The 20,711-nt window shown below is 58.7% G+C and overlaps 5 protein-coding genes and 3 non-coding genes across 12 annotated transcripts; 4 read left to right on the top strand and 4 right to left on the bottom strand.

Moving 5' to 3' along the window:
- The first annotated feature begins 1,137 nt into the window (after positions 1-1,137).
- On the top strand, positions 1,138-4,046 carry NOXO1 (NADPH oxidase organizer 1). Its single transcript, XM_067707038.1, has 8 exons — positions 1,138-1,515; positions 1,612-1,692; positions 1,873-1,948; positions 2,050-2,227; positions 2,369-2,550; positions 2,650-2,763; positions 3,392-3,509; positions 3,590-4,046. Exons 1-8 carry the CDS (start codon positions 1,450-1,452, stop codon positions 3,855-3,857), a joined length of 1,083 nt encoding a protein of 360 aa, XP_067563139.1. The 5' UTR covers positions 1,138-1,449; the 3' UTR covers positions 3,858-4,046.
- Positions 4,047-4,212: 166 nt separating this feature from the next.
- TBL3 (transducin beta like 3) lies at positions 4,213-10,520 on the bottom strand. Of its 2 annotated transcripts, none has more exons than XM_067707029.1 (22): positions 10,364-10,520; positions 8,816-8,867; positions 8,640-8,726; positions 8,506-8,553; positions 8,260-8,401; positions 8,087-8,171; positions 7,831-8,001; positions 7,671-7,746; positions 7,505-7,598; positions 7,238-7,419; positions 7,004-7,145; positions 6,845-6,903; positions 6,658-6,761; positions 6,035-6,182; positions 5,719-5,949; positions 5,575-5,645; positions 5,335-5,491; positions 5,197-5,255; positions 4,841-4,944; positions 4,684-4,755; positions 4,437-4,595; positions 4,213-4,353 (listed from the first exon to the last, which is right to left on the bottom strand). In XM_067707029.1, exons 1-22 carry the CDS (start codon positions 10,402-10,404, stop codon positions 4,244-4,246), a joined length of 2,394 nt encoding a protein of 797 aa, XP_067563130.1. In that variant the 5' UTR covers positions 10,405-10,520; the 3' UTR covers positions 4,213-4,243. The 2 variants fall into 2 exon arrangements, with proteins under 2 accessions (XP_067563130.1, XP_067563131.1); XM_067707030.1 differs by having other exon boundaries at positions 8,640-8,735.
- A 1,110-nt stretch (positions 10,521-11,630) lies between these two features.
- RNF151 (ring finger protein 151) lies at positions 11,631-15,717 on the bottom strand. 4 transcript variants are annotated; one of them, XM_067707033.1, is made up of 5 exons: positions 15,456-15,717; positions 14,918-15,179; positions 13,359-13,504; positions 12,934-13,030; positions 11,631-12,160 (listed from the first exon to the last, which is right to left on the bottom strand). In XM_067707033.1, exons 3-5 carry the CDS (start codon positions 13,415-13,417, stop codon positions 11,708-11,710), a joined length of 609 nt encoding a protein of 202 aa, XP_067563134.1. In that variant the 5' UTR covers positions 13,418-13,504; positions 14,918-15,179; positions 15,456-15,717; the 3' UTR covers positions 11,631-11,707. The 4 variants fall into 4 exon arrangements, with proteins under 4 accessions (XP_067563134.1, XP_067563133.1, XP_067563135.1 ...); XM_067707032.1 differs by having other exon boundaries at positions 14,869-15,179; XM_067707034.1 differs by having other exon boundaries at positions 14,797-15,179.
- LOC137208254 (small nucleolar RNA ACA64) lies at positions 15,262-15,388 on the bottom strand. The gene has a single exon (XR_010935572.1). It is a non-coding gene; the product is annotated as a small nucleolar RNA ACA64 (small nucleolar RNA).
- Positions 15,718-15,853: 136 nt separating the features above from the next.
- RPS2 (ribosomal protein S2) lies at positions 15,854-17,695 on the top strand. Its single transcript, XM_067707031.1, has 7 exons — positions 15,854-16,077; positions 16,166-16,255; positions 16,397-16,504; positions 16,761-16,934; positions 17,015-17,174; positions 17,394-17,485; positions 17,582-17,695. The coding sequence occupies exons 1-7, from the start codon at positions 15,892-15,894 to the stop codon at positions 17,660-17,662; spliced, it is 891 nt and encodes a 296-aa protein (XP_067563132.1). The 5' UTR covers positions 15,854-15,891; the 3' UTR covers positions 17,663-17,695.
- LOC137208228 (small nucleolar RNA SNORA64/SNORA10 family) lies at positions 16,558-16,691 on the top strand. The gene has a single exon (XR_010935549.1). It is a non-coding gene; the product is annotated as a small nucleolar RNA SNORA64/SNORA10 family (small nucleolar RNA).
- LOC137208230 (small nucleolar RNA SNORA64/SNORA10 family) lies at positions 17,201-17,327 on the top strand. Its single transcript, XR_010935550.1, has one exon. It is a non-coding gene; the product is annotated as a small nucleolar RNA SNORA64/SNORA10 family (small nucleolar RNA).
- Positions 17,696-17,955: 260 nt separating the features above from the next.
- Positions 17,956-20,631, bottom strand: NDUFB10 (NADH:ubiquinone oxidoreductase subunit B10). Its single transcript, XM_067707036.1, has 4 exons — positions 20,388-20,631; positions 18,911-19,049; positions 18,382-18,521; positions 17,956-18,118 (listed from the first exon to the last, which is right to left on the bottom strand). The coding sequence occupies exons 1-4, from the start codon at positions 20,533-20,535 to the stop codon at positions 18,015-18,017; spliced, it is 531 nt and encodes a 176-aa protein (XP_067563137.1). The 5' UTR covers positions 20,536-20,631; the 3' UTR covers positions 17,956-18,014.
- Positions 20,632-20,711: the final 80 nt, after the last annotated feature.

Genomic DNA, 20,711 nt, shown 5'->3' on the forward strand with positions numbered 1-20,711 from the left:
ATGAAGGTAGGGGGTGTCAAGAAAGAAAGAGTGGAAAGGATCTAGGTTGTTGGGGGTGTAGAGCAGGGGCTCTCAGCTGGCATAGGGAGAGGCCTCAGCATCTTTCTAGGTCCCTGGCTGTGAGTAAGCTGGCCCTTCTCCCACTTCTCTCCTCTGTCTTCCAAGGGAGCAGGATCTGTCCCACCCTGTACCCTACCAGGCCAGTGGCCCCCACTGAGATTGGCAAGGTGACAGCTGGGCTGAAGGCACTTTGCAAAAATTAGGCCTATGTCCACAGGTGTTCATTGCCTGGGCCAAGACTAGGGAAGGTTTGAAGGTTTCAGAGAGAGCCACTGGTTGGACAGATACACAAAGGCCTTTTGTCAAGGCCAGAGTGGTTTCCTGGAGGGATGCCATAGAGGCTGACCCCTCCCTCGAGGGCTTGGGGTAGAGGGAGTCTCAACACAGAGCCGGTGGCTCCAACAGGGGGAAGAACCACTGTGTGCCAGGGTTGGATGGGGCTCCAAAAATCTCCCCTATAAGGAAGCAGTCCAGAGATGTGGGGCACCTGGGCACACCACCTGTCTGGGGATTCTAGGGCCTTCCCTTCACCACCCCAGTTAGTGGGGGGATGGTCACTCTTGATCTCAGAGGCTGTGTTTACAGCAAACTATGATAAATCATGAATTCAGAGATGGCTCTCAAAACAGTCCTAGTCGCCACTTCCCCCATCCCCCAAGCGCTGGTGACCCTCTTCATCCTGCCCCAAGTCTCTCCACCACAGGGGAACCTATGGGGTAAAACTGTGACGTCCGCCTCTCCCCAACACATAAAGAAAGAAACCCTGACAGTTAATATCCATTTAACACAAATTTCCTCCTCTGTGATTTGGGGACATTATAGAGACCTTTCCTCCAATGTGAGGATTAAGCCAAACAAAGCACTTAAAGCCTTTAACACTGGGTCACTGGTTCCTGATGACGACTGCTGTTAGCTCCCCAGGGAGTTCAAAGAGCCAAAGGGCACACCCGGCAGGTGGCTCTGACCGATCTCAGCACTACACAGGGTGTGGGAGAGCCGGGAGGTGTGGCCAGGCCTGGCGGCACTTTGATAGCTCTTCCTTCTCCTCCTCCTCCACCCACCGCCAGACTCCAGCAGGAGGGCCTCAGGCCGCAGTCCCAGCCCCAGCCCTTCTACTCTTTCTTTGCTTCTCCTCCCATCCACGGAGCCCTGTGCTCCTGCCCCTCTACAGGCTAGGGGTGCGGTGAGGAAGCTGTGAAGGACCCAGTCACAGGCAGGGAAGTGCAGCAAGGACGTGGCAGGTCTGGGGCATCGCCGGGGAATTCCAAACCGTCTTCTGGGTACCCGAGGCCTCCCCTCCTCCCCAAGTAGGCAGGGAGGCAGTGGGACGCTTGACCACACCCGACAGACTCCAGAAACCTGTGACGGAGATCTGGGGAAGCCACAGCGATGGCAGGCCCCCGGCACCCGGTGTCTGTGAGCGGGGCAGCTCTGGTACAGACAGACAGGCTCCAGGTCGGGACTGATGGGACCCCTGCCAGCCCCAAGGGGGAGGGAGGGAATTCCTGGCCTAGCGCCTCCAAGAAGCCCCCAACCTATTTCATCTAACAGACGTTCGCCTTTTCCGTGTGCTGGTCGGATGACAGCGACACCTTTGCACGAAGAAGCTGGGAGGAGTTCAGGAGACTCCATGTGAGTGAGTTTGGAGCCACCCTGACTTCCCCCAACTGCATGACCCACCCGTGACCACCCCGCATTGCCTGCCCTTGTCCCCACAAGGGCTTCCAGCCCCTAAGATCCTGGAAAGGGACCCCCGCCCTCCCAGGGGAACAGTGGGCCCTCGGAGACTGACACGCCCCTTCTCGCCTTCAGAAAACCCTCAAGGAGACTTTTCCAGTGGAGGCGGGTCTGCTGCGGAGATCTGACCGCATTCTCCCCAAGCTTACAGGTCAGGCCAGCAAGGATCCCAGGAGGGGCGGGGGAGGCAGCAGTCTGATGTGGGGAGCCCTGGGGTGTGTCTCTCACGGTCAGTCCCTATCCTGGCCACAGATGCATCGTTGTTGGTGCACTGGGGCCGCACTGGCAGAGGCCTGGCACGCCTGCAGCTGCTGGAGACCTACTCAAGGGCGCTGCTGGCGACAGGGGAGCGTGTGACCCACAGCCCGGTACTCACTGGCTTCTTTGCACCACAACCCATGGACTTGGACCCTGTGCTGCCAGCTGGCAGGTGCCTGACCCACCCCCAACTCTCTGCCAGCAGAAACATCTGGAATATGGGGGAGGCGGGGTGGAGGAAGGGCCAATGAGGGCAGGCTTAGAGGCTGAATGGACAGGTGGACATCCCACCTCTCACCTGCACCCTCACCAGCCTGGTGATCCTGCCTGCCCCACAAGAGCCCCTGCCAGGCCCCACGGGCAGCCCTGCCATCCGCAGCCAGGAGGCTCAGAGCCTGCACTGTCTGCAGCCCTTCAGCACCCAGGACACATGGGGCCAGCCCTTCCATGCTCGGGCCCAGGAGGCCCTAGATGTGCTGCTGCAACACCCCTCAGGTGGGCCTGGGTGGGAATCTGGGGACACATCCTTCTGCCCCCTGGGATGCCAGTGGGCCTCAGGAACCAAAACACCCCCTGCCCTTATCTTGGGCACAGGCTGGTGGCTGGTGGCGAATGAGGACCAGCAGATGGCATGGTTTCCTGCTCCCTACTTGGAAGAGGTGGCCCTGGGCCAGGGACGAGATGGGGAATGGTCCCTAGGGAGCAGTGGTGAGACTAACCCTCCTCCCCACACCCACCACCACGGGGCTGTGTTCGGCAAAGCTGAGTCACAAGCAGCACGCAAGCCAGAGGAATGAGGCCTTGGGACGACCAGGGGGTACCAGTGGCCCTGTAGTGTGTGCTTGGTCCCCACAGTGAGGCGGAGCCCCACTGGGTTTTTTTTTTAATTTAATTTACTTATTTATTATTTTTGGCTGCATTGGGTCTTCGTTGCTGTGCACAGGCTTTCTCTAGTTGCAGCGAGCAGGGGCTACTCTTCCTTGCGGTGCAGAGGTTTCTCATTGCAGTGGCTTCTCTTGTCGTGGAGTACGGGCTCTAGGTGCGCGGGCCTCAGTAGTTGTGGCTCATGGGCTCTAGAGTGCAGGCTCAGGAGCTGTGGCACGTGGGTTTAGTTCCACGGCATGTGGGATCTTCCTGGACCAATGTCCCCTGCATTGGCAGGCAGATTCTTAACCACTGCGATACCAGGGAAGCCCCGCACTGGGTTTTAAAGCGGTCCCTGGTGTCAGCAGAGATCCAGAGGGGAGCCCGGAGGTGGTGATTCAGCAGGAGATGATGCAGGGACTAAGAGGTGGGGCCCTGGCCTCTGTGGTGACCACCAAGGATCCGTTCCCAGGGTACCAGTTCTGTGCTTCCCATTCCTACGAGAGCAGCCAAGCCGATGAGCTGTCTGTGACCACAGGGGCACGCGTGCGTGTGCTGGAAACATCAGACTGTGGTTGGTGGCTGTGCAGGTACGTGGGGTGGGGCTCTGGTGGGCCCAGTCTAACAGAGGCAGGGCCCAGTGCTAACCAAACCCCGCCCTCCCCCACAGGTTCCAAGGCCGTACTGGTCTTCTCCCAGCTGCAATACTGCAGCCTGACGGGCTGGGCACACTCCTCAGTGGACCATGGCTCCACCTCAGGGTAGATGGTGGTGAGGACAGGGAGGGCGAGGCCCAAAGCTCCCCCAAGTCCCCCCAGGCGACGACCCTGCCGCCTACCGTGCCTGCCCGACCATCTCGGAGTGCCATTCAGAGCTGCTGCTGCACCATCACCTGTGAGGCACTGGAGCAGGACCCAGGGTGTCACGGACCCCCTTGAGAGTGTGTGGCATGTTGTGGAGGGCTGCGCTGTGCACCCCACAGCTGGAGCGGCAGGCCAGAGGCTCCAGACCCCAAGGATGGTGGCTGCCAGCCACATCAGCCTCAGGGCTGTGGGATGCGCAGTTGAGGGTGGGACTCCCTGGCTGGTGGGGCAAGGAGACTACACTCTCCCTTGTCTTCTGAGTAAAGTTCTCCTGACTGACCCCCACCCAGTGTCTGTGCTGAGGGGCAGGGACTGGGGGATCTTGGGCCAAAGTGTGGGGGCGGGGCTGGCTGGTGGGCCCAGCCTCGGGCTGGCCCAGGCAGTGGTCCAGGACCTGGGGTGAGACAAAGCCCAGACAGACACAGGCAGCTGAGATAGCAAAGTACATGTTTTGGTGTGTTTCAGAGGGCCGCGGGGGCCGCGGGGAGGGTGGGCAGCTTCATGTTGTGCCATAGGAAGTCCAGGAAGGTGGCTGCCTGCAGCATCCGGCTGAGCCGTTGAAAGTGCCGCTCTGGGGGAGGACAGCAGGCGATCAGGGTAGGAGGAATCTGGCTGGACGGCCCCCTGCGCCCACCTGGGGCTGGGTCTACATACCAGTGTAGGGCAGCAGGGCCTCAAGTGAGGCCCGCACACCGTCGTAGGCCAGCAGCTCTTCCGGGGCTTCATGCTGCAGGAGCACGGCCAGCACGGCCTGGGCTTCGTGGCAATGCCGTGAGTTGGTGTTCCACGTGACACAGAAGCGCAGCAAGGCCTCTGTGGGTGATGGGGACCGTCAGACCTGCCTGCTGGGCCACCCCAGCCTTACTAGGCACCATCCAGCCCTGACCTGCCTGCCCCAGACCTTTCTGGTCTCGCCGCAGTTGGAGCACCGTGGCTTCCAGCTTCTCGCAAGCCTCGGGGTCCCTTTGGATAGCTACGGGAGGAGAGAGGAGACTGAGCCCTGGGGAAGGACCCGAGAGACTACCCCTGCCGCCTGTCTGGCCCGAGGCAGCACTGACCCTGGATGACAGTCAGCACAGTGTGGGGCCGGTCTAGAGAGATGGCCAGGCCCAGCGCCCGCAGGTACCGCTTCTCGTGGAGCAGGTTGTCCAGTTCTTGTTGCCTGGTGGGGGAAGGAGGGAACAGGACCACTAGGGGACCTGGCTAGGACTGAAGGCAGAGCCATCGGGGCTGGCTGAGGAGTCTGCAGCCTGGGCCTGAGCACCCGCTGGGGGTGAGCTGTGTTGCTGCTCCGAGCCTTGGTTTCCCCAAGCTATAGAGAGAAGGGACGCCAATGTGCCCTATTCCAAGGGGCAGGGGTGGTGCTAACACATGGGACTTGCCGTGAGGGGTTGGGTGGAGACCCCCAACTCACTTGACCATCTGCTCCTCTCTCTTGGCCTGCTCCTCTGCCTGCTCCGCCTCGGTCACATCCTGAGGTCAGACTGGGGTCAGACTGGCACACCCACGCTGTCCTGCCCACTGTCCCCCCACCCCACCCCAGGCCACACACCTTCCAGAGAATGACGCAAGAGTCGCTGGCGCCGGTGAGGGCATGGTCATCCAGCCGGCTGCAGTGCAGACCCCAGACCTTGTCCTCGTGGGCGTCCAGCGTCCTCACACACTCATTGTTCTTGATGGTCCAAAGCTTCACAAGCCCATCAGAGCCGCTGTGTTCAGGATTGGGAGGGGGCTCAGCCCTGGGGCCTGCCCCTAGCTCACCCCTAACCCTGCCCCGCCCTCACCCACTCACCTGGACAGCAGCTGTGTGCCGCGGCTCACAAATGCCACCTTCAGCACAGAAGCATCATGTCCCTCGAACGTCTGCAGGGTGGGGAGAGGGGAGGTGTGAGGTGTCACCAGGTAGGGGGCCAGGCCTGGGCTGAGGGAGGCTTACCTTGAGGCAGCTGAAATCCTGCAGTGCCCAGAGCTTGACAGTGCCATCGGCCGAGGCCGTAGCCAACACCTGGTCCATGGGCGAGAATTGGACACACCAGAGGCCACGCCGGTGGCCCGAGAAGACGCCCAGCAACTGGCACTGTGGCAGGGCCCAGAGTTTGGCCGTGCGGTCCTGTGACCCCGTGGCCAGCAGCTTGTCGTTGGGGGCGATGGCCACACTGTTGATGTCCTGGTGGTGGGAGCAGACAGCAGCTCAGATCCCCATCCCAGCAAGGGCCCTGCTACGACCCCACCTGTGTGCTGCGTGCGGTCACCTTGTCGTGGCAGTGCTGCGTGGCCTGGGCCTGTAGGAGGACAGGTCCACCATCGGGGCCTGTGCTCTTGGATGGCAGGGCTTCAGGGAGGGGCCACAGCTTCACAGTGCAGTCCTGGCTGCCCGTCACCAGGAAGGTCTCCTTCAGCCTGAGGCCCGATTTGGGGGAGGGGGAGACACCTGCTGAGCCCTGGCCAGCCCTGTCTGCAGTGCACCACAGCTCAGGCCTGTCAGACCTTGGTCCAAACCAGAAAGACTGTCCCAGAATGTGAACTAATGTGCCACCGCCTTAACACCTCTGGGACCACCTGCTTCCACTTGAGTCTGCACTGTGTGCCCTCAGTGCTGTCAAACTCGGGGACTTGGTCCCAACAATGGGAGCCCCAGGCCTAAAGAGCACCCTCTCCCCCTAGAAGCTGCTTAGTGTCATTGTCCCTGGTCTACCACCCCTCCTCTTTTATCCACACAACCTTAAGATCACTTCTTAGGAACCTCCTACAGTAGCATCTGAGGATGCCCCAGCCGCTGTTCTCTAGTCCACATTCCTAGGCTGGAGACTCAGAGAGCAAGGCAAAACCCGCCTCTGCCTCCGTGACACCCTGGATCCCAGCCCTGAACCACTACCTTGAGCAACAAATGGTGCCCACGCTGTGTGTGTGTCCAGAGCCCTGAGCCACACAGGCCACCTCGCCTGCCTTGTTCATCCTCCAGACGCAGATGCTCTGATCCTGGGGATGGGATGGGTGAGGAGAGGCTGGGCTGGGCTTCCTGACCCAGGACCCTGTCCCCCGCACCTCTCGTGGTGCTTTACCTTGGCACAGCTAACGAAGAGCCACCCCTTCCGGAACACATCTAGGGCCAGGACAATATCTAGAAAAAGGTGGAGAAGAAATGGCTAGAGAACAGCTATGGCAAGGCGGGGCAATCCAGTCCTGGGTGAAGTTCGGGGGCGCTGGCCTGGCGCCCTCACCTGTGTGGCCGTGGAGAATCTGGCAGGCGGACGTCTGCAGCTCAAACACTTTCAGGCAGGGGCTGTTAGAGGCCACCACAACGTGGGAGTCCTTGGGCCCGAGGAACCGGACGTCCAACACCTCCTCACTGTAGCCGGCAAACTGTAGGGGCAGGAGGGACACAGGCCAGGGCCTGTGTGAGTGGAGGGCTGGCATCCTGGGCTGTGGGCCGAGCAGGGGCAGTGCTTGCTCACCTGTTTCTGCAGCTGCAGGGAGCGGGCCTCATAGAGAAGCAGGTTATGGTCAGCAGTGACGCTGAGGAGCAGCCCAGCGGCTCGGGCCAGGGTGCAGTGGGTCAGCTCCCGCCCGGGACCTGGCAGCTGCCGTTGTGCATGGACACACTGCCCAGAGGCCGCCTCCCACACGCGCAGTGTGCCTGTGTGGGGACAAGGGCCGCTGGGACTCACGGGTCCACAGGCCTCCATTACCCCTGCTGCCCGCCCTGGCCTGGCCCCACCCACCTTGGTCTCCAGCTGTCAGGAAGTGCAGGCCCTCAGACTTCACACCCAGCTCCGGCGCCGGCTCCTCTGGCAACAGAACTGCAGCCTCCACACTCTGAGGACGAGCAGGTCAGAGGTGGCAGCCCCGCACCCCACCCCGCCCCACTCAATGGCCCTGGCACCCCACCTCAAACACCGGCACGGTCCTTGTGGCCTGGAGGCTCTGCAGGTCCCAAACAATGCAGATCTTGTCACGGCCTGAGCTGGGGGGAAACAGCCACCTCAGTTCCCAAGTCTCAGCTGTGGCCGTCCCTTTCCTGCCAAGGCCTGGGTAGCTGGCTACTGACCTGAGCATGGTGTGACCATCGGCACTGAAAGTCAGAGAAGTGACAGCGCTGTAGTGGGCAGTCAGCATGGCCAGGCACGACCGGTCCTGCAGCGACCACACGCGGATGCTGGTGTCTGCGGCTGAGGAGAATAGGAGCAGGCGTGCGGGGTCCGGGTGGAAGGCCACCAAACTGCAGGCAGGTGGAGTGGGGCTGGTGAGCTATGCCACCCTGACTGTGACGCCCCACCCACCCGCCCTCCGCCACCCCTACTCACTGTATGACACCCGGTGAGCCCCGAAAGTGGTGTGTCCCATAGTGCTGCACGACATCCCAGACACGCACAGCCCCATCACAGCCGCCTGTGGGAATGTATTCGAGGTGCAGGGGCTGTATGCCCAAAGCCCCCTGCCTGGCTCTAGCTGCTCCCTCTACCCGCCGGGGTCCTACCTGTGGCTAACAGCGTGGAGGTGGGGTCAAAGGCCATGGTGGCCACAGGGGCTGTGTGTATTGCCTTCCACAGGCGGGTGATGCTGCCCTCTTGCCAGGCCCACTGAGCCAGCAGCAGTGCCCGGCTGGCTGTCACCAGCACCTGGGGGAGCACGCAGTTCAGCTGGGGGCAGAGGCATGGACGCCATCCTCATCAACTCTGGTTGGGAGGTACCGGAGCCCACCTCTTGTCCCGGTCCCATATACCTTGTCATCGGGGCTGAGATCAAAGGCAGTGATGTCCTCCTGGTCCTCCTGGGGCGAGAGTGAATGCACAGGGTGCCATGAGAATAGGCTGCCCCCCACACCAGCCCCTTACCCTGACCCTCCCCCGCCCTCACCTGCTCCAGGCTCTGCAGCATAGTCCCCGAGGCCACATCCAGGATGTTGACTCTGGTGCCACAGACACAGAAGAGGTGCTGCCCAGTCTGATCCAGCTAGTGACAAAGGAGTCTTAGTCAAGGTAACACTTTTCAGCCCCTGCCTGCCCCACCACTCTGCTCCCCTAGGCCAGTACCTGCACCTTCCCGCCCTTGTAGAAAGGCTCGATCTTGCGCTCGACAGCATAGCTGGAGGAGAGATGGGGAGAGAGTGAACCACCCACCCCTTGATCCTCAGTGCCCAGCCCTGCGCTAGATGCTCCCCTAGAGATCAACCCAATAGGGCCCTGCCCTTGAGGAGTTCCTGGGTAGCAGCAGGGATGCAGGAGGCATGAGAGAGGAAGAGTGATGAGCTCTTCTACTGTTCCTTTCTTTAACTCTCAGCTGTACTGTGAGATGGGTACCCCCATGTTACAGAAGATTTGGGACCCTGGGCTGGTCCGTGATCCACACGGGTCCCAGGGCAGTCCAAGTCTTCCCAGACTCCCCGGTATGGAGGAAGCCAGGCCTTGGGGGCCCCCTGCTGGCCATGAGAGACAAGGCTTGGGTACCAGCCCAGAGCAACATCCTCTTCAACATCCTCAACACTTTCATTCCTGAGGTCCAGCCTGCCCCTTCCCCAAGCCCGGTTCCTTCCTCCATCTCACTCTCTGAGCAGATTCTCATTTCAGCAAAAGTGTCAGGCTGTCCTCTCCCCTCCCTCTTGGCTACTTCCATGCTGGTCCAAGCCACTGCACTCTCCTCTCCGGGGAGCTGCTCCAGCCTCTTCATTTGGTCCCTATCACTCTCTCAAACCCTGCTCCCAGAGAGGCCTTCTAGAACATAACTCTGTTCATGTCATCACCCTGCCTTAAAGTCCTCTGCTCTCCTTACACGTTTACGAGACCCTGCCTCGAGGGGTGTCTCCTGACTCTTTGTGTTCACATGGGCTGTTCCCTGTATGTGGCCCGGGTCTCTCTTCCCGAATTTCAAAGGTGCCTGGATGACTCCGCTGGAGGAAGCCTGACAACCAAGATGAAACGGAGCCCCCCTGAACCCACTCGACCATTCAACAGATGGTCTCGGCATCAGGGCTACCCCTTGCTAATGCGTGTCACAGGTCCTGATAGAAACGATTTGCTTAATATGTTTATCCCACCAGACTGCTGCACAGGACGAGGCTGAGTGTGTCTGGTCCCGGGCACTGAGCACTTAGATGTTCAGCATAAGTTTGGGGGTTGAAAAAGCACGGGATTGAGAGCTTCCTGGCCACGGAGGACCAGCCCATCTCCTGACCTCTCTTCCTGCTGCTCCCCGGAGAAGAGGGACAGCAGATGAAACCCCCCAGGCCGCCTGCCCCAGAGGTGGTTCTTCTCCTGCTACCTGAGCGCTGGGGAGTCCCGCTCCCGTCCAGGACCAGCCTCGACCTGTGCTCAGTTCGCCCCTTCCTCCCTCTCTCGGATTTCTTGTCCCCCTCCCCCTCCCCAAACCGGCTCCAAGTTTAAGTAGCGGAAGCCAGCTGCACCCGGTGGGACTCCAGTGCCCGCCCTCCGAGAGCAGTCAGTGCCGGCTCTCCCGCGAGGACTCCGCGGGCCTGTCCGTATCCAGCCCTCACCCCCTCCCCAAATGGGTGCAGGACCCACGCCAGGCGCCTTCGCTACTCCGGCAGCGAAGCCGGCTCCCTCCCCGGCGGAGCCCCGGCTCACTTGGACTTGAAGCGGCCCACTCCGGCTGCCGCCTCCGCCATGTCGCCGCTGCCGCCGCCGCCGCCGCCGCGTGAGGGAGACCTGGGCGCGACACCACACTGTCGGCGCCGGGGGATGGCGTCACCGCCGACAACTAATGTGACGTCACCAGCGCTGCGGCCTCGGCGACATCTTTGCTGAGGGCAGCGGAGCGGCGTCAGAAAGCGGAAGATGGCAGAGGTGTTTCCGGCCTTGAGGGCGGGCTGTAGAACAACGTGGAAGCGGCTGGGGTCGACTGGCAGTGTGCTGGGGTCTCTAGCTGCCTGTCGTTTTACTGGACTTTTTTTTTTTTTTTTTTTTTGCGGTACGCGGGCCTCTCACGTTGCGGGGCACAGGCTCCGGACGCGCAGGCTCAGCGGCCATGGCTCACGGGCCCAGCCGTTCCGCGGCACGTGGGATCTTCCTCCGGGACACGAACCGTGTCCCCTGCATCGGCAGGCGGACTCTCAACCACTGCGCCACCAGGGAAGCCCTTACTGGACATTTAAAAAGGTATTCGGGAACGTACCTGGTGGCTTAGTGGTTAAGAATCCGCCTACTACTGCAGGGGATATGAGTTCGAACCAGGGTCCAGGAAGATCCCACATGCTGCAGACCAACTAAAGTTAAACCCCTGCGCCTCAACTACTGAGCCTGCGCTCTAGAGCCCGCAAGCCACAACTACGGAAACCTGTGCGTCTAGAGCCCGTGCGTCTAGAGCCCGTGCTCTCCAACAAGAGAAGCCACTGCAATGAGGCGCCCACTTACCGCAAGAAGAGTAGACCCGGCTCGCCGCAGCAAAAGGCCGTGCGCATCTTTACTTATAAATAAATAAATGTATTAAAAAAAAAGCAAAAAAGGTATTCGTAGGAAATGTTTACTAAAGTAATCCCAAGACTCCTGCCCCCTTGGCATTCTGGGATTTGGGGCAAGAGTGGTCAGGTGTGGTGAGTTAGCAGATACAGCCTGTGAACCGGGCGCTGCCTTAGGGCTTCCGGTATAGTATGAGAAATAACGCAGGTAAATACGTCGGGTGATTTCAGAGTCGTTCAAATATTGATTGAGCACATTCCACGTGCAAAGCAGTGTTCTAGGCACTTGGGAGACACCACAGAAGCCGGTGAGCCAGTGTGAAGAACTAGTGGGAAAGACCTTGGAAAGGTTCAGGTAAACAGGCCAAGATGTCCCTTTCAGATGAGGTGAGTAATGCCTGGAGGGGAAGGCGTGAGGACAGCAAGCACAGCTGTGGTGAGGCGGCCAGGCCGGGGCTCTGCGTTTATTTACTCTCCTATTTACAAGGTAGCTTGGCCCTGGGCCCCCCACATCTCAGCCCCAATGCTGCCTTCTGGGGGGGGCCTCAGCCTCCTCTTGCGGGGCGTCCAAGAGCAGGGCGTCATCTTCCTCCAGTAACTCTCCGAGCTGGGCCAGCTGCCGGCGGATGTGGTTGGCAGACCGGTACACCTTGCGCATGCGCCGTAGCAGGCACAGCACCAGGGTCCGGCTGCGCTCCTGGCGCTGGCACCAGGCCTTGCGCAGCTCACGGTAGCAGTTGTGGCTTGCGCGTTCGGCCGGGCCCAGGGTGGCCCCGCAGCCCAGGGGGCAGCGCTGATGGGCACCATGCTGGCAATTCTGCCGGTGCTCAGCCAGGTTCCCACGAGGCACCCGCGACGTGCACCCCTCATTGGGACAGGCCATCAGCTCGAAAGGGCATGAGTCCTGGTGCCCCTTCCGATGGGCCAGGGGGCACGTCACCAGGCAGCCAGCTTCGGCGTTCTTGCACTGGGGGTGGAGGAGAGCATCGTGTGAGCCAAACCAGGTGAGGCACTGCCAGCCATGAGCCGGCTGCCCCCCATAGAATCCCCCATCCATGGCATTCCACTGAGCAGGAACCACTGAACTGGGAGCCTCCCAAGCTCTTATGTACCACTGGCTTGGTGGAGAGAGGGAAACAGTGGAGCAAATGCTTGGAGGTGGGAAAAATCTAAATCTCTGAGAGGAGGGGGACAGGACCTGAGGTTTAGAGAACAGGGAGTTACATGGTTGGGTTGGTCGGGTGGATTGTTTGTATGCCAGGTTTTTTTTTTTTTTTTTTTTTTGGTTCCACTGTGTGGCTTGTGGGATCTTAGTTCCCTGACCAAGGATTGAACCTGAGCCATGGCAGTGAAAGCACTGAATGCTAACCACTAGACCATGAGGGAACTGCCCAGTCAGGTTTTTTAAAAAAAAATCTAAATTTCCGCATCTATAAAACTATGGGGCTGGAGAGTAATGGGCAGCACAACAGACACTCCATTCTCTATAATCCCCATTTTACAGCTGGGGCTCCTGGGGCTCAGAAAGGTTAGGTAACATGCCCAAAGTCACACAGCAAGTAAGTGGTAGAGAAGTGACTCAAATTCAGCCAAGTCTGATGACCTCAAGGAGGGCAGTCTGTTGGTGTAGAAACCCTCAGTTCTGAGGATGGGATTCTTTTCAACCTCTCTCCTGGCTCTGCTCCCCACCCCTACAGGGGTGAGGAGGGTAGGGTGGTGGGAGTGGGTGTTTTGAGCTACCTTGACTTCCAGGCGGCCAATGAGCTTCCGGAGTTTATTCACATGGACCATCTTTTTCTGTTTCACCTCTTTCCTGCAGCATGGACAGGTCTTCTGCCTAGGAGACATGAGTGGGGGTGATTATTGGGAGTGGGAGGAGAGCAAGTGGCAGCAACATGCCTCCCCTGGTGGTCCCTCCTTCTCTTTAGCTGGAAGAGACATAAGAGGGCATTATAGGGAGCTCTCAGCTCTGAGGCTGGGGCTAAGGGTTGCAGATACCACAGGGTGACCAGACTCACATAAATTAGTGTCCCAGGAGATTTGGCAGCTGAACTTTATGGCCGTCATGACCCAGTGCTTGGCTGACCTTCCTCTCTGTTCTGGGCCTCAGGAATGGCTCCCAGCCCCACCCCTGCCCTCCCAGCCTTTTGGGTGCCCAGTAGCACCTGGCTAGCCACGGGAGGATGCACCTCTTGCAGAAGATGTGGCTGCATGGCAACCTCATCGGCCTCTTGAGAACTCCATGGCAGACAGAGCACAGGAAGTTGCAGTCGGGAGGGCTGGTGAAGAGGTTGAGATCATACCCGCCACTCTGCAAAGGCCAGGACAGCATTAGGGCCTGGCTGGGACCAGGATCTGGCTCCCCACTCCACATGCCCAGAGAAGGACCCCAGGAAGCTTTGGGTGGGAGGTGGGCCACATTAGAGCCCCAAGTGGAGGGCTGGGTTAGCACCCACTATGAGGCGACAGTGGGGAGGGTCAAGACCCCCCATGACTACCAACCTCCAGCTGTAGAAGCTGGCCTTGGCCTGGAGTTAACACCTGCCCAGAGGGACTTCCCTGATGGCGCAGTGAATAAGAATCTGTGCTCCCAATGTAGGGGGCCCGGGTTCGATCCCTGGTCAGGGAACTAGATCTCACATGCATACTGCAACTAAGAGTTCTCAAGCCTCAACTAAGAAGCCCGTGAGCTGCAACTAAGACCCAGTGCAACCAAATAAATAAATACTATTTTTTAAAAAAAAGACTTGGCCAGAGCCCTCTGAAAGGTTTCCGTGTCCTATTTGGGAGCTTGTACCCCACTGTGCACATCATCTTAGTGAGGAATGGGGTCCAGCTCTGGACAGGTCTAAATGCTCACCATGATCTCTGGATGGCAGCTCCACTGACCGCTGGGGCTCAGGAGCCTCCATTTCATAGCAGGAGCAGGCCGACATCACAGTGGCATTGTCCAGCTCAGGCCAATCACAGCCCTGGCCCAGGGCACCACCTGGCTCTTGCTCCCCTCTCAAAAGTCACAGGGCACCCCAGAGCCGGGATAGGTCTCTGGAGCCCCTGCCTTGCCTCTGCCTTGGGGGTGGCTGACAGCCATCTTCAAATAGCACTAAGGCTGGAACCAAGCTTCCAGGGGCTATTTCCTCAAAGCTGAGGCTCCAGCAGGAGCGCAGGGACTGTTCCCCTCTCCTTCCTCAAATAGGCTGCCCAGGTGGCCAGATCCCCAAGAGTTCAGGGGGCTTTAGACATTGACTCATCATCAGGTCTCTTAGGATCAGAGACCTATGGAGCTAGCTCCAGGGTACAAACCAGGAGTGAGGACCAGATTTCCGTGGTACTGCAGCAGGAGCCTAGCATGTGGGAGAGCCTCCCAGAGCAGGTAGGCTGACCACCTGGGTAGGCCTATGAGGAAAGGTGTGGGGAAACCAATTTCCATGTGTGAGGCACAGAACAGAGAACTGCAGTTTCAATACCACTGAGTGTTGAGCTCATCAAATCCTAAAGACCCTAACCCTTTCCTGAGAGCAATAGGGAGCCACTGCAAGCCTCTGAGCTGCAAGTCTTACACTTCCACCCTTGTTAGTGTTTTGCTGATCCAGCCTGACTCACCTCAAGCTCAAGGTACTTTACAGGCTGATGTAGAAGATACGGGGTATGGGTAGAAATAATATGGTTTCAAACCTGGCTCTGCCGCTTTTAGAGGGTGGGATCTTAGAAATCACTTGCCAACCTTCAAGACCGGGTTCTACCCCTGCGTGGCATCCAAAGCAGAGTTGAGCTGGCCAGGAAGGTGTCCCACAAAGGTCTCCCTCCACAGCACACCTCGGTTCCCACGTCAGCAGATGCGTTTTCCAGGATGGTAGTCGGGGGTTCAAGAACACCCACACACGGATGAATCAGATCAACAGCTTTATTGAAAAACGAAAGCAGAGCCCCCCCTTCCCCCCCCGGTCACGGCGGCGTCGGCCTCAGGCTCTGAGCATCCAGGCATCCTAAGGGTAGAAGACGAGATCAGGGATCAGGTATCAGAGTCCGGAACATGAGAGCAGCCGCAACCGGGCCCGGAGCGGCGGCGCGTGTCGGGGCCTGGGTTTCACCTCCCCACACGGAAGAGCGGGCGGTGAGCTGAGGCCCCCGGTGGCTCTGGGCGCCGAGTCTCACCTGCGGCCACGGCCAAAGCCGCGGGTGATTTTCAGCCAACGCCGATCTCCCAACCACCCCACAGCGCCGCAAAGTGCCAGGCAGAAGTACTTAATGAACAGACCTACCTGCAGCCGGAGAAGACGAGGTAGAGGCCGAGCTGTCCCTTATAGCAGCGTCCCAGTCGCGCAGATTCTGGGGCCGCGGACACGCAGGCACTCGCCGAGCTCGGCGGGGGCGGGGCCCCTCGGAGCCAATCACAGGCCGTTTTATAGGCCCTTGGCGCAAGAGCGATTGGGGTGGGGCAGCCGAGATCTCGCGGCGCTTGGCGCTATATAAAGACTCCCTTGGGGGAAGCTTCCTTCTTTTTTTCCGTAAAAACACGTGAGTATTCACGTTAGTAGCTGCGGCCGGTGGGCCTGGGCGGTGGGAATCCGCCGCCATCGGGCGGGGTCCGGGCTGGTGCGCCCACGCTGTGGGGCTGAAGCCCGGCCTGGGCGTCCGAGGTGTCCGTAGATGCCAGGGCCTCACTGACCGGCTGGTTCTTGTTACTCTTTTTAGCAAATGGCGGATGACGCCGGTGCTGCGGGAGGCCCCGGAGGCCCTGGAGGCCCCGGGGGCCCTGGCATGGGAAGCCGTGGTGGCTTCCGCGGAGGCTTCGGCAGCGGCGTCCGGGGCCGGGGCCGGGGTCGCGGTCGGGGCCGGGGCCGAGGCCGCGGAGCTCGCGGAGGCAAGGCCGAGGACAAGGAGGTAGGTCTGCGCTATGCGCGTGAGGCGGGCACTTGGACGGCACCGGGAAGGCGGTCCTGGGCACCTGCTGCGCCTTTTCTTCTTTCAGTGGCTCCCCGTCACCAAGCTGGGCCGCTTGGTTAAGGACATGAAGATCAAGTCCTTGGAGGAGATCTATCTCTTTTCTTTGCCTATCAAGGTAAACATAGGTTCTCTTTTTCTTGGGTGGGGCCTTGGCCTGGCTGGGGTCGAGGGAGCTTTGTCACTGGTTGGACATTGAGGGGTCCTAGGCTCCACCTTTGGTTTTATTAAAGTTTTGTCACAAATTTTTTTCTTGTAGGAATCTGAGATCATTGACTTTTTCTTGGGGGCATCTCTCAAGGACGAGGTTTTGAAGATCATGCCTGTGCAAAAGCAGACCCGTGCTGGCCAGCGGACCAGGTTCAAGGTACCCCAGCAATCTTATTTTCCTAGGCTGTTTCTATCAAAGGCTTTTGTGAGACTCTCTCAGCTCTGCATGGTTGCACTTGTGTTCATGCGTGTGACTTTCGTAATGGGGAGAGAGAGAAAGGATCTCCTCAGGATCTCAGATAGGTCTCCTGGTGGCCAGTCTTTCCTTGAGGGGCACAACAGACCCTGTGCGGTGGGTGGCTACTGACGTTATGAAGGGCAGTGGACCACCAGCCACGTCAGTCTCTTTGCAGGCGTTTGTCGCCATCGGGGATTACAACGGACATGTTGGTTTGGGCGTGAAGTGCTCTAAGGAGGTAGCCACTGCCATCCGTGGGGCCATCATTCTGGCCAAGCTCTCCATCGTCCCCGTGCGACGAGGCTACTGGGGGAACAAGATTGGCAAGCCCCATACCGTCCCTTGCAAGGTAGGCTGGATGGTGGTGCGTGGCAGGGCCTGCAGTGGTGCAGACTCTCCAGCCCATCTCCTGACTCTACTCCTTCCCAGGTGACTGGCCGCTGTGGCTCTGTGCTGGTGCGCCTCATCCCTGCCCCCAGGGGCACTGGCATCGTCTCAGCCCCTGTGCCCAAGAAGCTACTGATGATGGCTGGAATTGACGACTGCTACACCTCTGCCAGGGGCTGCACTGCCACGCTGGGCAACTTCGGTAGGTGGCCCACATGTAGACTCTGGCTTCTCTCAGCTCTGCTCAGTCACATTCTTTGTGTGGTTGGTGTATTTTGAGAGAGAGAGGAAGGCTCTCCTAATGCACGACAGATTGGCCCACAGTGGCCTCTCTGTTCCTAGGAGTGCGACAGCTTCTTGCTGTAACTGGGGGTTCATCTCAGGTCAGTTCACTAATCCTCTGCTATTTTCCCTTTTTCAGCCAAGGCCACTTTTGATGCCATTTCCAAGACCTACAGTTATCTCACTCCTGATCTCTGGAAAGAGACGGTGTTCACCAAGTCTCCGTATCAGGTACTTCCTGCCCCGCCACCCTGTTAGGCATAGGCCGGGCAAAGCAAAGGGTAGCAGTCTGTTTGGTTACAACTAAAGCCTCTTTTGTTTTTCTAGGAATTCACTGACCATCTTGTAAAGACCCACACCAGAGTTTCTGTGCAGAGGACCCAGGCTCCAGCTGTAGCCACCACATAGTTTTCTATAAGAAAAATAAAGTGAATGAAGCTAGTTTATAGTTGTCTCTTGTTTTTTTGGGGGGGGGGGGCCGTACCATGAAGCTTGTGGGATCTTAGTTTCCCGACCAGGGGTTGAACCTGAGCCCCCAGCAGTGAAAGTGCAGAGTTCCTAACCACTGGACCATCAGGGAACTCCCTATTCTCAAGTTTAGTGGTGGCTGAATTTGGAAGGGAAATGGGGCCAATAAGATGAGAAATCTGAATAAGGTTTATCAATGTGTCAAGGTTGGGAGCTAAAGATGACACCACAGGGATTCCATTACTCTTTATTTTAGCAACAGCGACAGACACATGAGGTGGCTCGAGCTGCCTCAGGCAGCAGCAGTCTCTTTGGTGGCTTTTCTCTCTGCCAGCATCCTCTGCTTCTGTTTTGCCAGGCACTTCCTGGCAGAATAATGGGCCCCCAGGTCATGATCTGGGAAAGAGATGGGGAGGGGAGTCGTAGGCCATGATGGGAATTTGTGGTCTTTTCTCCATGCAGGGAGGGCTTGGGCAGCTAAGACAAGTTATTGAGCAGATAAGGGATGAGGTGAGGTGGTTTTCTTTTACAACCACCAGAGATTGGGCTAATTAGCAAAACGTCTAGTACCCAGCTCTGTAGAGACTGGAAGGAGGACTGGGAAGTGGGGTGGCAGAAGCAGGAGTAGCTGGGGGCAGGCTGGGGTGGAGCTGACTCACAGCGGTCCTGGTAGGCCTTGGCCACCTGGGTGAACTGCTCCAGCTCCTTGGTACAGTTCTGCCTGTAGCTCTCACCTTCCCTCTGCTGACAGGCCTTTAGCCTTTCCTGGATAATGTTGACGATTTCCTGATCAACTTTGCTGAAAGGAAAATGAGAAAGGTGATGAACAACAGGGGTCCCCAACCCCCAGGGCCGTGGACCACTACCGAAGCTTCATCTGCCACTCCCCATGGCTCGCATTACTGCCTGAACCGTCCCCCCACCGCCACCCCGTGGAAAAACTCTTCCATGAAACTGGTCCCTGGTGCCAAAAAGGTTGGGGACCGCTGGTCTTAAGGTCTATAAGGATTCCCTGTACTCAGGGAAAGTAAAATGAAGGCAGGGCCTGGGAGCCCTGTGGTCTGGCCCCTCCACCCCTAGATCTGGGTTGGCCACCATCTCATGGCATCCGGAGGGAATATGCTCATTGCACAGGGCTCTCAGTAGTATTCACTGACTAAGAGCAGAAGCCCAAGGGGGAGGACTTACTAGTCTCTTCTCCATTGCATTTCTGCTTCAAACATGCACAATATGTCCTTTTCCTCGCACTCAGTGATGTCCGGCACGCGGCGGAACTCACGGTGGTAGTAGTAATACCTGTTCTTGGCATGCTGCTGCTCTATAAACTCTGCAAAGAGAAAACCCCAGGTCCAAAGGCCTTATTGGTTTGGAGAAGCCACAGTTTGAAAGGGCTCTTAGCTTTGTATTTCTCATAAGCCGTGGAAGAGGCAGGTTTCCCAAATGTTCCCAGCTTTTACAAAGACTGGCAACTGGACTCCCAAAGAAGAGGTGTGGGCTGGCACACAGTCCTGGAAAGGACTGGGCTACAAATGGCAATGTCTACGGTTTATGGAGAGTTTCTTGTAAGCCAGGAACCACCCTGTGTTGCATAATACATTAACTCACTTTGTCCCCACGATAACCCTATGTGGGGCAGGTCCTTTTCATTTACAGAGAGGAGACCCAGGCTCTGAGAGATGGCAGGATTCAGAGCCTGTTCTCTGCAAGCCCACACCCTGCTACAGTCCCTCCTGCCGGCCCAGCTCCCCCAGAGCACGGGGATTCCACTGTGGAGGCAAACAGGCCCCAACAGGGAGCCACCAGCAGGGATTCCAGTCCCAGTTCTGCTACTGCTGACCTTCTGGCCTCAACTTCCCCATGCGTAAATGAACAAGTTGGACCTAGTGAGATCTCATCCATCCAGACGTATAAAACACTTTCTAAAAAACTGCTATACAAAAGAGGGAGCAGATCCACTACTTGTTTTTTCCAGACCTTGGGGCGGGGTGGGGTGGGGTGAGGGTGGTTCCTCCCCCCACAAAGAGCCACCAGAGCATACTATGCACCCCAAACGTTCTGTTGTTGAATGAATGGATTAATTAGGCGATTGATGAATCGCCTGGCACTAGTGACTAAGGGCATTATGCTCTGCCTGCTGCACCACCAAGATGGCTGAACCACAAACTGGGCAACGATGGTTTAAAACGTTCACCTAGTTTGGACCAGAGATGGCGGAATTTGGGCAGCTCTCAAGCGTGGGCACACACGGAGGGCAAGTTACAGCACACGTAGGTGGAAGGGGCCTCGGCCATCAATGACCACCCGGGCCATTTTGCAGGCATGCAAAGGGTTGGGAGAACCCCTGTACCTCAACAGCCCTCTGTGACCGCCTTCTGTGCAAAACGCAGGATGCAAAGCGTTTAGGGAGAGTGGGATCTAACAAGCCTCAGGACGCAGATGACTTCGATCAGCAAACAGCCCCTAACATTTGAGCGAGGCCGGAGACCAGGGGTCCGTGGACGGCGGCAGGGGCCATACAGCAGTGAGGGCTCTTGGTGTGTGTGTGGCGGGGTCGTCCCAAGAGGTGAGGCCTGGGGTGCAGTGGGGATCCAGGCTGAGTGACGGGTGCGGGGGGCCCGGGAGCGGTGGGGGGCCCCGGGGCGCAAGGCCCGGCTGGGGCTCGTACCTCTCGCGAGGGTCACTGGCCGATCCACGAGGAGGTCGAAAGCCTTCGTAAAATAGGTGATAGGGTTGGTCAGAGTGGTCTGCGGCGAGGGCGCCGGCGTGCGGCGCGGGGGCTCGGGGTACACGTTGTTGTCCCAGCTGTCCGGCATGGCAGCGACGCGCGGCGGGCTCGACTCTCGGACGCGCTCCCGCGGCCTCCGCCTCGGTCCCGCGGCCTAGTTCGCCCGCACAGAGGACAACTGGAGAGCGGCCGCGCCTGCGCAGGACAACGACGGCGCCCGCGAGGCACCATGGGACTTGTAGTTCACCCCGCCTGCCCAAGTGT

Source organism: Pseudorca crassidens, chromosome 15 (genome assembly GCF_039906515.1).
Source record: "Pseudorca crassidens isolate mPseCra1 chromosome 15, mPseCra1.hap1, whole genome shotgun sequence".
Lineage (NCBI taxonomy): Eukaryota > Metazoa > Chordata > Mammalia > Artiodactyla > Delphinidae > Pseudorca > Pseudorca crassidens.

Bases quoted from the DNA above. Each gene is read 5' to 3' on its own strand.
- NOXO1 (XM_067707038.1), top strand. From the start codon at position 1,450: ATGGCAGGCCCCCGGCACCCGGTGTCTGTGAGCGGGGCAGCTCTGGTA. The intron at 1,949-2,049 runs GTCAGGCCAGCA...TCCTGGCCACAG, and splicing joins CATTCTCCCCAAGCTTACAG to ATGCATCGTTGTTGGTGCAC. The intron at 2,764-3,391 runs GTGAGACTAACC...ATCCGTTCCCAG, and splicing joins ATGGTCCCTAGGGAGCAGTG to GGTACCAGTTCTGTGCTTCC.
- TBL3 (XM_067707030.1), bottom strand. From the start codon at position 10,404: ATGGCGGAGGCGGCAGCCGGAGTGGGCCGCTTCAAGTCCAA. The intron at 6,183-6,657 runs GTAGTGGTTCAG...ATCGGGCCTCAG, and splicing joins GGCACCATTTGTTGCTCAAG to GCTGAAGGAGACCTTCCTGG. The intron at 4,596-4,683 runs GTCTGGGGCAGG...CATCACCCACAG, and splicing joins ACTGCGGCGAGACCAGAAAG to AGGCCTTGCTGCGCTTCTGT.
- RNF151 (XM_067707035.1), bottom strand. From the start codon at position 14,110: ATGAAATGGAGGCTCCTGAGCCCCAGCGGTCAGTGGAGCTGCCATCCA. The intron at 13,505-14,053 runs GTGAGCATTTAG...TGGCCTTTGCAG, and splicing joins GCTGCCATCCAGAGATCATG to AGTGGCGGGTATGATCTCAA. The intron at 12,161-12,933 runs GTAGCTCAAAAC...CTCCACCCCCAG, and splicing joins TTGGCCGCCTGGAAGTCAAG to TGCAAGAACGCCGAAGCTGG.
- RPS2 (XM_067707031.1), top strand. From the start codon at position 15,892: ATGGCGGATGACGCCGGTGCTGCGGGAGGCCCCGGAGGCCCTGGAGGC. The intron at 16,256-16,396 runs GTAAACATAGGT...TTTTTCTTGTAG, and splicing joins TCTTTTCTTTGCCTATCAAG to GAATCTGAGATCATTGACTT. The intron at 17,175-17,393 runs GTAGGTGGCCCA...TCCCTTTTTCAG, and splicing joins TGCCACGCTGGGCAACTTCG to CCAAGGCCACTTTTGATGCC.
- NDUFB10 (XM_067707036.1), bottom strand. From the start codon at position 20,535: ATGCCGGACAGCTGGGACAACAACGTGTACCCCGAGCCCCCGCGCCGC. The intron at 19,050-20,387 runs GTACGAGCCCCA...TTCTCTTTGCAG, and splicing joins GCCAGTGACCCTCGCGAGAG to AGTTTATAGAGCAGCAGCAT. The intron at 18,119-18,381 runs GTGAGTCAGCTC...TCTCTTTCCCAG, and splicing joins CAAGGCCTACCAGGACCGCT to ATCATGACCTGGGGGCCCAT.